This window comes from Trichoplax adhaerens, genomic scaffold, assembly GCF_000150275.1.
Source record: "Trichoplax adhaerens TRIADscaffold_2 genomic scaffold, whole genome shotgun sequence".
NCBI classification, from domain to species: domain Eukaryota; kingdom Metazoa; phylum Placozoa; class Uniplacotomia; order Trichoplacea; family Trichoplacidae; genus Trichoplax; species Trichoplax adhaerens.
In genome coordinates this window covers 3682074-3694700 of record NW_002060944.1, presented here as the reverse complement: position 1 = coordinate 3694700, position 12627 = coordinate 3682074, and the positions used below count along the sequence as shown (strand labels likewise).

Sequence of the window (12627 nt, the reverse complement as noted above, 5' to 3'; positions counted from 1 at the left end):
GGTAGTACATTATTCCTAGTAAGTATATTTGACTAATCGCAATTATTGATAGAAGAATAGTGTCTACAGCTTGTGTATACATTGATAACATGTAGAAAGGGTGCAACAATTGATTCTGAGATGTAAATGGAAAGTAGCAAGATCCTGACGTGAAAAATTAGAGGTCAAAACTGTGATCTAGATGTAATCTATGTATGGATAATCCTCAGCTATGATTTAACACTAAACGCCTTAGAAGGCAGACAGTTGATGTAGCCTTTTGAGCTCATCTGTAAACTAAATTCTTTTAACTGCATAGATGCAATACGTCAATAATATCCATTCATCTACAAACTGAGCTAATCGTAATGATGTAATAGATGCTTTAATGTTGAATCGATTTGGTAAATAGATAGCGATGTATGATTAAATCTTTTCGATCTTATCGAATGATTTTTAATTAGTTCATCAATGTCCTATTTCTTTTACATAGCCTAAAAATAATTTTCAACATTTTCAAGATATTGCTCTTACCTGATGCCATAGTAGAAGTCATGGATAAAATAATAATTTACCAGTTTGCCAAGCTTTATGACCGGATAACTAACGTTGTCCAAAAAGTAATAATCTGCAGTGAATAATCTTCTTGATCTCTTTTAGATGGGTTCTTCTGCAATTTCTGCTCGTTTTTACCAAAACCTATGAAAGGAGACCGGTAATCTGTGATCTCTGTCTAGGTTGTATAGTTGAGATTTTAAATCATTCATAAGAACTTTTTTAATATTACAACAGAATTATAAGATTAGATGATGGCGATGGAAGCATAGCAATCTAACTGTTCGTAAAGTTGGCTGTTGGCTAATTTTTATGATATCAATCGGGTAGCTTTCTTTAATGCTGATTACTTCTCAACTACACCAGCACTGTAGCTGATGGTAACACAGTTACTTAGTTTAGCAACTAGATTAAATAAGAAAATATAGTATGGTTGTCGATAGATTGATGAATACAAAAGAAACAGCCGCCACGGAAAATAGGATGGTAAAGAAAAAGGAGACAAATCTCGATAATGTGTGGACAGCAAAATACACATATATGTACATTCAATAGATTGTGTAATGGCCCATAGACAGGATGATACAATCATGCATACGGCTGCAATGAGAATAAAACTTTCCAAATTATAGTAATGGAATAGAAAAAAAAAAACGACGATGAATTGAACACTTATTGTATTTACAGTTAAGTATGTATTATACAGTAGATAAATATAATTTTGATGATGTCAAAAAATAATACTTGTCATCGATATCAATATATTACTTCGATTGACTATTTAAAAAAAAATAAAAAAATATACAGTCCAACGATCATGTCAGCATAGAAGGAAGTGATGATGATCCAATTCTTCAACTTAAAAATAGAATAGAGTAAAATTTTGACAATAGATTGATATAGGGTTTTGTCGGTGGAAATGAAAGGTAGGTTGGAGGGAGGGGTAAAGGTGATTCATCATGACTTTGAATGCGTACTAATAATTAATACTGTTAATATATAAGAATAATAGTCGTCAATGGAGATGATAGAATAAAGATGATGAGCATCAATGCATAGAGAGAAGGAGAGAAGAATAGCTGACTACTAGAAGACAATTGCAAGCCTACTGTACTTGGCAATATTCCATACAAAATGGGGTCGTCCACTATAATGCTGTATTATAATAGTTTCTATAGCTAATACAGTAAAAGGTAAAATTATGTATTATTGCATTCAGTTGATAGATAGATCATTTTGCGTTGGAGGAATAGATACCATTTGAGTTAGTACAATGTGTCCATGAAGGTTTATTAATCGATATCGCTATATATAAAACTATTAAAATCGTCGTAAATCATAAATATTATAGTAGACTGATTTCTCCAGGAAAAAATAAAATTTAATGGCAATCTTTATTAGTCGGGCTGAAGTTAGCGATTAATCTTAGATGATTATTATGTACTGTAGACATTAAATACGTGGGTAGCTATTGATACCTGAATAGCATATATAGTATTTTCTTGAATTCATTATTCGACTGCATATAACGTCCATTAATTTGGGCCTTCTTTGGTAAATTTGACATTTCATCCATATATCGGATGTAAAATTGTACAGTATAATGTCTTGAAGAAGTGCAATCTAACTCATAATTTCTGCCTTACAGTATGCTGCAGTTAACTTGTGTTATACAGTAAATGTGATTTTAATAATTTTAGTCTTATATGAGAGGATAACATTAGTTATTACCAATAGTCGTTACTCTGCTGTTTTTTTAGTTCATATATTACTGACACTCTATGGATATGATGCCCCCAAATGATACCTATGGTTGAGCTTGTGTCTAACAGATGTAACTATTTAGTTACATTGCTCCTGTGTGTATATTCACACGAACAATTAATACTGTATATAGCGTACATACTACCGTGTCATAACTTTACAATGAATTCTCGTAAAATACATATACAGTATATCCTAATTTTTTATAGAGTGCAATCGCCTTACTGTGCCCAATTAATCTGATTATGGCAGTATATTGCAATGTGCAATACTCATGATCCTAGAATTGTAATTATTGATATCGATAATTTTCGTTTATTACTCGTAATCGACCGATTCTGAATGCATTTCAGTTTAATTTTACTTTCCCATTGCTTATTCTTGTGTATTTTCTTACCACTTAATAAATTTATTCATACATATTGCCCACGAGGGTATTATAAGCTCGACGCCAGCAATGATTGGAAATAGTCTAAAATTGCAGTAGTTCAGTAAGCTACCCAGGATGTTTCAACATGCTCATACGAGATATATATATATAGTTTAAATGCTCACAGGTCGGCACAAATTTAGAATTATACCCTTTAGCATGCAGGATTTTAATCAGAGAATTGAAATTTAAAAAATAATAATTAACCATATCGCTTTTATGCACTGCTTTTAAATCAAATAGCATAAAAATGATTACCCTGAAGGCCATAATGGTGAACAGTAAAGAAAGTATCTATTTCTCTTACGTACTGAACTGTAATCTATGCTGTCATAATAATATATAACAGTTAAATTAATGTTAATTTAGGTTACTGCAATGATGGAGTCTTCTCTGAGTGGTCTGATGATATAATTATTGAATAATGATTTTGTAGTGAGGTTTCTTTTATGAATATTGTTTGAATCTCCATTACATAAACCTACGCTAATATCTTTTGCTCTATATTGCGGCTCTGTTTTACGGATATACTGTATTAATCTCTTTAGCTAGTCATAACCCGTACACGCGTAGTAAACTGAAGTATTTGTGAACAAGATCAATCTTAACTTGGACTATTGTTAATTTACGATTATTTTATTTCTATGCCTTAGATACGGCATATAGTAAAATAATTAATTACTTTGCTATCAAACCTCTGTACTTGATAGCAGGACGTGTAATTGATATGGCAAGCTGGAGTTATAATCTTTTGTATGGGCTATTACTGTAGACTATGCAGTTAGCGCATTTACTAGCGATAGTATCAACAGAACTGTTCAAAATTAAGTGATAACAGATACAGCGCAAGTGCTTTCTAGCGTAAATCGATAGATGGTAAATTATCTTCTACTTTATTTACGATTATTTGGTAATCTTAAAAGATCCGATAATAGCTGATTATTTGAGGTCAAAATATGAACAATTATAGTACCGTAGCGCAAAAGTCAAAAAAATTTGATTTTAAAAGATCGCTAATATGCTTCACTTCATCGTCTAGTTTTTATATGCGTCTTTCAGTATATTAAATATTTTCATTATTCTAAACATATTGTAGATTTATTTCTACTCGTGTAGGATCTGCATGGCCAATTTACTATATAACTTATAGAAGTGTTTTTCCTTACAGTGACAAAAGAATTATTGTCCAAAGAATTTACGATATATCTGTGCCATTTTAACACTTAACGGACTATATAGTGTACCGTATAAGATATCATTCTATTAACTTTAAGATAAAATGGGAACAATTTAGAGAAATAGCGATGCTTAATAAGAGCTCATACAACAGATAAGCATATTCCCTGAATATTGTAGCTACTTAGTTACTAAATTAGAAATCACAAGAATGAAAATGTGGAATGTGCAATTCTGTGATTAATTATACTTTCCTTACCTTTTATCCATTCTTTGATTTTAAGGATGAAAAATTTATATTAGGATTAAAGCTTCATCTTTACTTGGTGTACAGCATAGAATGAAAGTAATTAGTTTTCCTGAGCTCAATTACGGCAATAATATAAATATATCTATGGCTCGATGTCCAGTAGGTTAATGAGATACATGTTTTATGATAACTTCTTGGCCAACAATCAGTCTACATTGCCTGCTTTGCAATGCCCTATATCTCATGCAGATATCAAATGTAATAAAAGAAAAGCAATATTATACGCTGTATGAACTTTTATTATTGGATGTTTGTTGATTTTGATCTATTCATTGTCTATAATAGATATGTATAGGCTACTGAATGAAAATCAATTGTAATGGATAACAATTATTATATAGGGTAGGCGGCGCTCCTACAGCAACATCCAATGGCTGTCATAAGATAAAATTATCACTTTTGACCGCACTACTAATATCTAGCACGTGTTGTTGGGGTTGCAATTATTTCGATCAATAACTGTCGATAATCAATCTTGATTTGTACAGTATTTAGGAAACTTTTGTGTCCGATACTGATTCTGTTCCGAGGCAAATTTCACAAACAACAGTTGGTGGAAGTAATATTGGGTAGTTGGACCAATTACGATGCATTTAGTTACTTTATGCTACGGCAATAAGACAATTGCATTTCTATCAACTTGCAGCTCGAAAAGGGCTTAACGTTTTCCTTTTGGTAGGTGTTACGGAGTAAACAAGAGTGTACATGTTAGCATGTCTCGCTATAATAATACGTTTGGTCATCAAAGCTGTTACACAGCTTCTACTTTTTGCTTAATGGAAACATTGTCTAGTAATCTTTCTTAAGGTTTAAATGCTATATTAGTGAGTTTCTGATCAAGCTAAGATACAAAGATTCTTACGATGACTAAATATAGCTTTAACTCCAGCATCGGTGCCATCATTGCTTTTAAAATTTACAATTACAATGCACGCAATAGTAATTTTTTGCAGCAAACGGATAAGTTTAGTTCCGGATTTTATGCATGGGACATCATACTTTTAAGGTATTCACTTGTGTAAAACATTTTTCTTCAGCAACAGTGATTATCGTCACTGCAAGAAAAATTTTTAATTAGTACTAAACTACCTTCAACTTGAGGTTGTGCTATAATAATCAATTATTGATGGCGATATACTGTAAAATGTTTAATTTTTGCAGTACGTATTACACCCAAAATTTCCGATTACACTTGCGAGACATTTACTGAAATGAGTTTTAGTTCCAAGAGCAACTTCTAGCTCCATATTTTGGCTAATACTGTAAATCTTTTCTGTCTAGTGTCTAATTTTTGTTTTGATAGAAATTAGAAATTGAAAATGAGCGCTTTCTTTGCGCTAAGCTAGTTATCCAGATTGAGTTGTTATTGTTATTATTGTTGTTGTTTTTTCGTTGTAATTGACTTGTTTTTCTTGTCTCTTATACTGTACCGATAATAAATCTATGCTGTCTTTATTTGGGCAAGTTTACAATTTTTTAATTGTCGCTAACGGTGACACTACGGTTAACATCGATCGCCACCTTCTACACCTTATTATAACTTGGCTATGGTTGCTTGTTCTGAAAAGTAAACCATAAATGAAGGCCATTAGTTGATATTCGTTACGTTGTAAGATTATTCACTGATGAATTAGTAGAATCGTTAGAAATTAGAGAGGTACCATTAAGTAATTATTTCTGTATTTTATTTTAACCCAACTAGTTATCGTTGCTGAAGTACGCTTATGCAGAAAAGATGGATTAGCTCGATTTTGGCTTATTTTAATTGAAATACCTTGTCCTATATATTATTACTTATGCATTAAATAGATTCGTGAATGGAATCTCGATATGCTTATTGAAATTTTATTTTATATAATTTTATTTAAGTCTTTTTACATCAGTAATTTAGCATAGATGGCGCTGCTTAACAGCCTAGTATGGTTGTTACGGCCAAGCTACTGTATATAACAGATAACAATGCATGGCCAATCGTGTTCAAATTGAGATATTAAAAGAACTAATTTCAATTCTGTCTGCTGAGGAATAAAATTTAAAAGTGTTGTGGGTATAAACGCTGTCACAGCGTAAAACGGCAGTAAGATAGGTCACGCAGCTCTAGAGTGTAAGAAAATGCTACCTTTTAGGATGTATAAATGTACATTCTTGAAATTACTAGGTCAAGCTGACACATAGAATAGCTAGCCGTTGTGATAATTTCTAGCTATAGCGGGCCATTAGTGGCATAGTCCGTATAGGTGAAAATAATAAAATACTGGCCCGATTATAGCCAAAGGATTAAGTAGCGTGATATTTTGCGTTAATTATGCATTCACTAAAGGATGATGTATAACTAACGTCTTGGATTAAAATATTAATATTATATTATGAATTATTTATCTGTTCAATACGAATTTTACACTACAGATGAAATTCTAAGCAGAATATGAGGAGGGATATAATTCACGTTTAGATGATTTATTAGTATTAAGCTTCTTATGTTTTCTTTAGCGCTAGCATTGGCGCTTCGTGTTATTATTTTATACATAGAGGGTCCAGTGTGCATTTCTGTAACTAAGGAATAAAATAGCTTAGCTAGTAATAGCTGACAATGTTAGGTGTTAGTGTATCTAACACTTTGTAACATGTAGGGAGATTTTTTAAGAGGAATCTTGTAGTATATTGTACAAAATATCTTTATTCTATGGATAGATGTAGTTTACATCATGTAATTGCTACAAAGAGTGAGATATTAGCTAATAAAGATAATGACAATGCAATTTTGTATTGATGTATCTATCAAGTTCGTATATAAAAATAAATTTGCACGCACAACTGATATGGCCTTAACCATATTAAAATTTATCTTAAAATTAGATTTTTACTAAACGTGATAGTTTATGAGAATAATGGAAGATTTAATTGTCATTCGTAAATTATTGTATCAATATTACATATTATTATCATACGTAATTGCAAATCATGTGCTCTTTATGAAGTAAAGACTGAAAAGTAAACTTTATCATAACTGCTGTGATTGAATACAAGCTATGTTTGATATCCCACCGAGAAACGTATTAGAAGTTACCGTGATTAATTGGCTATTTAACGAAAAAATGCTACAGTTTTAATTATGTTGTACATTGCTGTATGCGCTATATACAGTACTTGTGTATTGAGTCTTGTTAACGTTGATCGCTTTTGATCGTGAGTACAACATGCGTTAATGAACTATGACAGCAATGCTTGTAGTTGGAAGTTATGAATTTTACTGCGATCAAAAACATAGACTGCACGATTAATGTGTGACTTCTACGTGAATATGCATATTCGTATGCATATTTACTTACTTTTATAGTGTTCTTCGTAATTAAAGCATGGACGTAAGTGAGTGCTGCGGCAAAATGCTGCTGTTACTTTTATTATAGTTACACAAGCGGTATTATCTCGTTACGTAATCCATAAAAAAAATGCGGTAGACGTTCAAGTTATAGCTCATTGTTGGCGCCATCGTTCATATTAGTTAGCTCTTAGGCCGGTTCTTAAGCACAAATTCATTCGCAAGAAAGGCGATAAAACATTTTTATCATTATAAATTAGTTTCCATGATTTATCTTTCAAAGGAAACAATAAGTCATTGCATTTGTTACATTCTTTGGTAGTCATTCTCTTATTTTATCAAACAGACACCATATAGTACCAGGAGACCAGTACATCATTTCATAATCAAAATAATAGTTATTTTGTTGTATGTGATATGTACAGTACAATTCGAAAATATAATTCTTCTCTTAGATTGTTTATCGTTTCACTTAAAGAATCATTTTAAAAAGTCACGCTCAATCTATTACAAATAACCACAAAACATTCAGCAACCAATGTCTATGACGTTTTCTAACCAATAGTATTCACATAATAAATTATACATTTACCGTGAAGATGACAAGTAAATATCATTGACCTCATTACGAATTTCAGGAGTTACCTACAAAACAGTACTTTCAAATAAATTATTTTCTAATAATAGACTAAATATTTGTCAAACGACTCTCCGCTTGTGCTATAAATATGGACTATTGACACCAGGATGAAGGAAGGAGCATTCATTCCCATAACGGCAGTGGCCTTTCTTTATAAAATGGCGACAAACCCTATTTTCTGTTAGAAGAATTAAAATCATTATCGAACTCGCTAAAAACTATAGTTGGAATGTTACTGCACGCTAACGTAAGTAATACGGAGCAGTTTTCGTACCTCCTGCATCTCCTCCGCCTCGGCCTCCTCGTCCTCCTCGGCGCCCTCGACCCCGTGGGTGGTGTCCACCTCTACCTCGATGGCTTGGTACTGGAGCCGGCCCAATGGATGCAAATTCCTCGTTTGGATAAGAACCATATTCATCTTCAAATGGAGGCCTATCTAAGTGATCTGCTGGCATACGAGGCCCTCGGGGAGGATTCATCCCTCTCACTGGGGGACCTTCAGGACCTGGAGGGCCTCCACGCCAATGGTGCATTCTTGGGCCACCTCTTGCACCAGGGAATCGTTTACCTCGCATTGGTGGACCATGGCCGACAAATCGATCCGGAGGTTGATCTGGGTGATCGTGCGGATAATTATAGTAGTGTGGGTCCTCTTCAAACTCATGATTTAACTCTTCATCCTCATATTGTGGAGTTACACGATCACCTAATTCAGGCGCATATTGTTCATCCTGATAACCTCCGGTATGCATCATTTTAGCGGCTAGTTGCACGGCTTTTGCAGCACCGGTATCTGAGCTTCCATGTGTCCTTAGCGATGACGCAGCTGAGGTAATAAGGTCTGCTATTTCAGGAGGGAGTGAATACCTACCAGCATCTGTTGATGCAAGTGACGAACCAGCTTCAGACAGATCCAGATCAGGATCAGGAACAGGAATTAAAGGAATTACTGTTGGATCTTTCGATGAAGTAGTAGAAGGTAGATCTTCCAAATCCGGTTCTGCAGGATTATCAGATACTCTATCCTTAGAGAAAAAAATCTCCGCTAATACTGTCTGTTCTCTCTTTTCCTAGATAAACAAATGTTTTATTCCAACTATTAGTTATTTAAAAGGCTCACAATAGCGTGCAATGCATGTATACCTGCGCTACGCATTCATCACTGTGAACACGTCGGTCGGTTATTTGTCCCCCTCTACCTGAGGCAAATTCAATTAAAGCTGGCTTACTCCAAGCAATTGTTTCCTTCATGTTATCTACCACTTGAAATTTCGCATTCTGAAGTGTTTGTCTTTCTCTCATCATCTCCATGTATTGCGCATCGTGAAAGCTATGAGAACGAACATTGACTCGTTCACTTTCATCTAGTTCGAAATAACGAAACCTCGTTAAATTTGGCTCAGAAGCCCAAGTAACCCTTTTTTTTTTCTTTCCAATTTTAACCGGTTTCATATTGTTAGAAAGTTGATCCACTGGATCAACAGTTTTCTCTACTGTGGCTTCTGATTGAATAGGCTGAATGGTCGGTTCGCTAATAGTTGGAAAATTAACTTCATGATCGGGTGAAACTGACTGGGAAGGAAATCTGAGAGCAAGAAAAAATGATAATATACTTAAAATTATAGTTGTATTACTGAAGATTAAGTTGACTTGATTACTTACGTTTTGTCTACAGGGGATGTAGCAGTTTGTGAAGGTAGTTGGCCGCTTTTGATAGTAGATAACTGAGCTTTCTTTGCACGCTTTTTACTAACGGAGACAGATAAAGCGTCCATGAAGGAACTACTATCAGTAATCGTGGTTGCAAGAGTTGCGGCAGTAGACTTTGGCTTAGTAGGAGGAATGTTGGCTGTCATTATCTTCGCTTTATTTGATATTGGTACTTTAACACTGTAGATAACGAAATTTTGGTAAATAATTACATCTAAGTCAATGAAACTGCTAGTGTTGTAGCACTCACGGTTGCTTTCTAATTTGATTGTTATTTATCGTAGAGTCGTTGGGTGATTCTAGTTTTACACTATTGCTATTGGGTACTTTCGTAACATTACGGGCTTTCTTAGCAAGTTCATTATCATCTTCTAATTTCTCTTTTTTTCTTTTCATAGATGAAACGGTATCTTGAACTAGATTTAAACATTAGAAGTTTATCATCTTACCGCAAACTATGACTTGTGTATTATATTTTCAGAGATACAATATCGCCGACTTACCACCTGTCTCTTTGCGGACTACTTCTTTCCATTGTTCCAAAATATCAGTTGCTACATCTTTTACCTCTATTTAAATTATCATAATTGTACATATACATATAATATTGAGATAGGTTGTTACATAATAATATTCTTACAGTAACAATTTCTTATACTGGCAGTGTTATATACCTGGAGTATGTTTAATTAAGCTTTTTACAGTCTTCCCAGCATTACCCTGAAAGAAATATCAACACAGTAAATATTGCTTCGTAGTAAAGCATAAAATGTCTATGATTCAGATAATAAATAATAACAGTTTTAGTATATTTTACCTGCTTTAGAATATTTACAGATACAGGTAAATATTTTAGAACCTAAAGGAGGGATAATAGAAATTTTACAGAGATTACACTGTGCATACTCTGTAGTCATTACATTCGACTATAAAGTAATATAACGTGGTATACTCTCTTACTGATAAAATTTTCGAAAGTAAACACGTATCGTTGGATTCTTTAGCCTCATTTAACCACTTATTTAAAACTTCCCATCCACCTGCTGTAACAAATCTATACATAAAATACATTGACATTAGTATGTATTAAGTATTAGGCTCGTTTAAACCTTGGAACACATTATTTGATTACAAATTCAGTATCAAATGGATATTAATTGCTACGATACCGACTTTTCTAATGTTTTCCGATGGTCTGACGTCGCTCTAAGAATATCCAAGTATACACATTGACTCATCGTCTGTGTAGCATCTTTCATTAAACTAGAATAGTTATCTCCAAGTTAGTATATACTTTCCAAGTCAAAGTGTGGATCAATTTAACACTGCTTACGTCGATAATTATAATTACCGTTATACAGTCTTACTGGAAACGTATATCTAGTGGTAGATTTAGTGAACTAATCCAATTAACTGATTTACTTCTTGGATTGCATTTCTGAATTATTGTTATTAAATCGAAGCAATTGAGATTACCTTATTATTCTGACAACTTCTTGAGCACTCTTTATACATCCGGAAGTTCCTAACATTGAACTTAAGGCGTTTAACAACGCTCTCGGATCTCCCCCAGAGGCCTAACGTGAAGTCATAAAAGAAAACCAAAGTTAGGGTAAGCAATTTTCATTTGATCTATGTTTCATGCACTCTTTGAAAGAGAAAGTTAAAGTCTAAATGATTGTAAATAAGTCGGTTGTACTAACCATGTGCACCATATGTTATAATCACGGCAGCTTCAACAATTATTATAGTTAGTTTTTATCTAAGCGGAAAAGAAAAATCAACTAGATAAATATTACCAATTAAACTATAATTATTATTTTTATAGGTACTGTGCAATTTAGACCGTATAAGATTGAATTATGACTCGAAACGCTAATAACGGAGCTAGTACTAGTAAAGTTCACTCAAATGCATACATAACGATTAAATCTAAATCATTATTAAAGATGTAATGCGTTCATATAGGAAAGTACTGCATTTTCACGCGGTTGATATGCGCAGCTTTTCAAGGTTGAAATTTGCATGTCGCATACTTTGCAAAAAAATGATTCGGTATAGTCACTACTACGCAATGAGGTCTGCCAACTATTCTCTACTACTAACATATAACATACAATTACTACACAATAATTGTACACGCTGTATCGAAGGGTTGATTTACTTATCAAGTCACAGCATTACTAGGGGATCGTTTCTTATAACCTACTGCACGAACGTTTTTTTAATTTCCCATACTGTACTGTAGAGTAATTGGTGTTCATGTCGAAAAGACGATTTGCGACGTATCGCGTTTTCCATCATTATTGCGCTTACTACACACGATTACAGTACATTATTATTGTATGTGTTATAAGCATGAAAGTGATACGTCTTCAATTATCCATCGGAGATATCGCATTTTATCATTTCATCTCAAAGTTAATAATTTACTGACTGAGCACGGCACGCTTATCTTCAATGCAAATGGTAGTGTCATTGTCCGGTTGATGGGTTTCGAGGTCAACTAAGCGTTTAGGTCGAATGGTGTATTTTATAAAGCGCAGTTAATGGAATACAGTCACTGATACAATAGTCCGTGGTGGTAGAAACAGAAGAGAGTGGCAAAAAGTTCAACATGTAGTATTATCAACAAGAGCCATACTGCCAACTGCACACAGCAGAAATTAATCGAGTACTACAGAAACAGCAGGGATGCTGGATTGAAAGAAAACGATGATACTGTTTGTATGTTCAAAGTTGTC

General features: G+C 33.6%; 1 protein-coding gene across 1 annotated transcript; it reads right to left on the bottom strand.

The window, feature by feature from the left end:
* Positions 1-8415: 8415 nt before the first annotated feature.
* TRIADDRAFT_53307 (uncharacterized protein) lies at positions 8416-11598 on the bottom strand (the record flags this gene model as incomplete). The annotated part of the gene is made up of 10 exons (XM_002109327.1): positions 8416-9243; positions 9317-9758; positions 9836-10063; positions 10134-10299; positions 10387-10452; positions 10558-10603; positions 10701-10742; positions 10844-10937; positions 11360-11460; positions 11587-11598. 10 exons carry the CDS (start codon positions 11596-11598, stop codon positions 8416-8418), a joined length of 2025 nt encoding a protein of 674 aa, XP_002109363.1.
* Positions 11599-12627: the final 1029 nt, after the last annotated feature.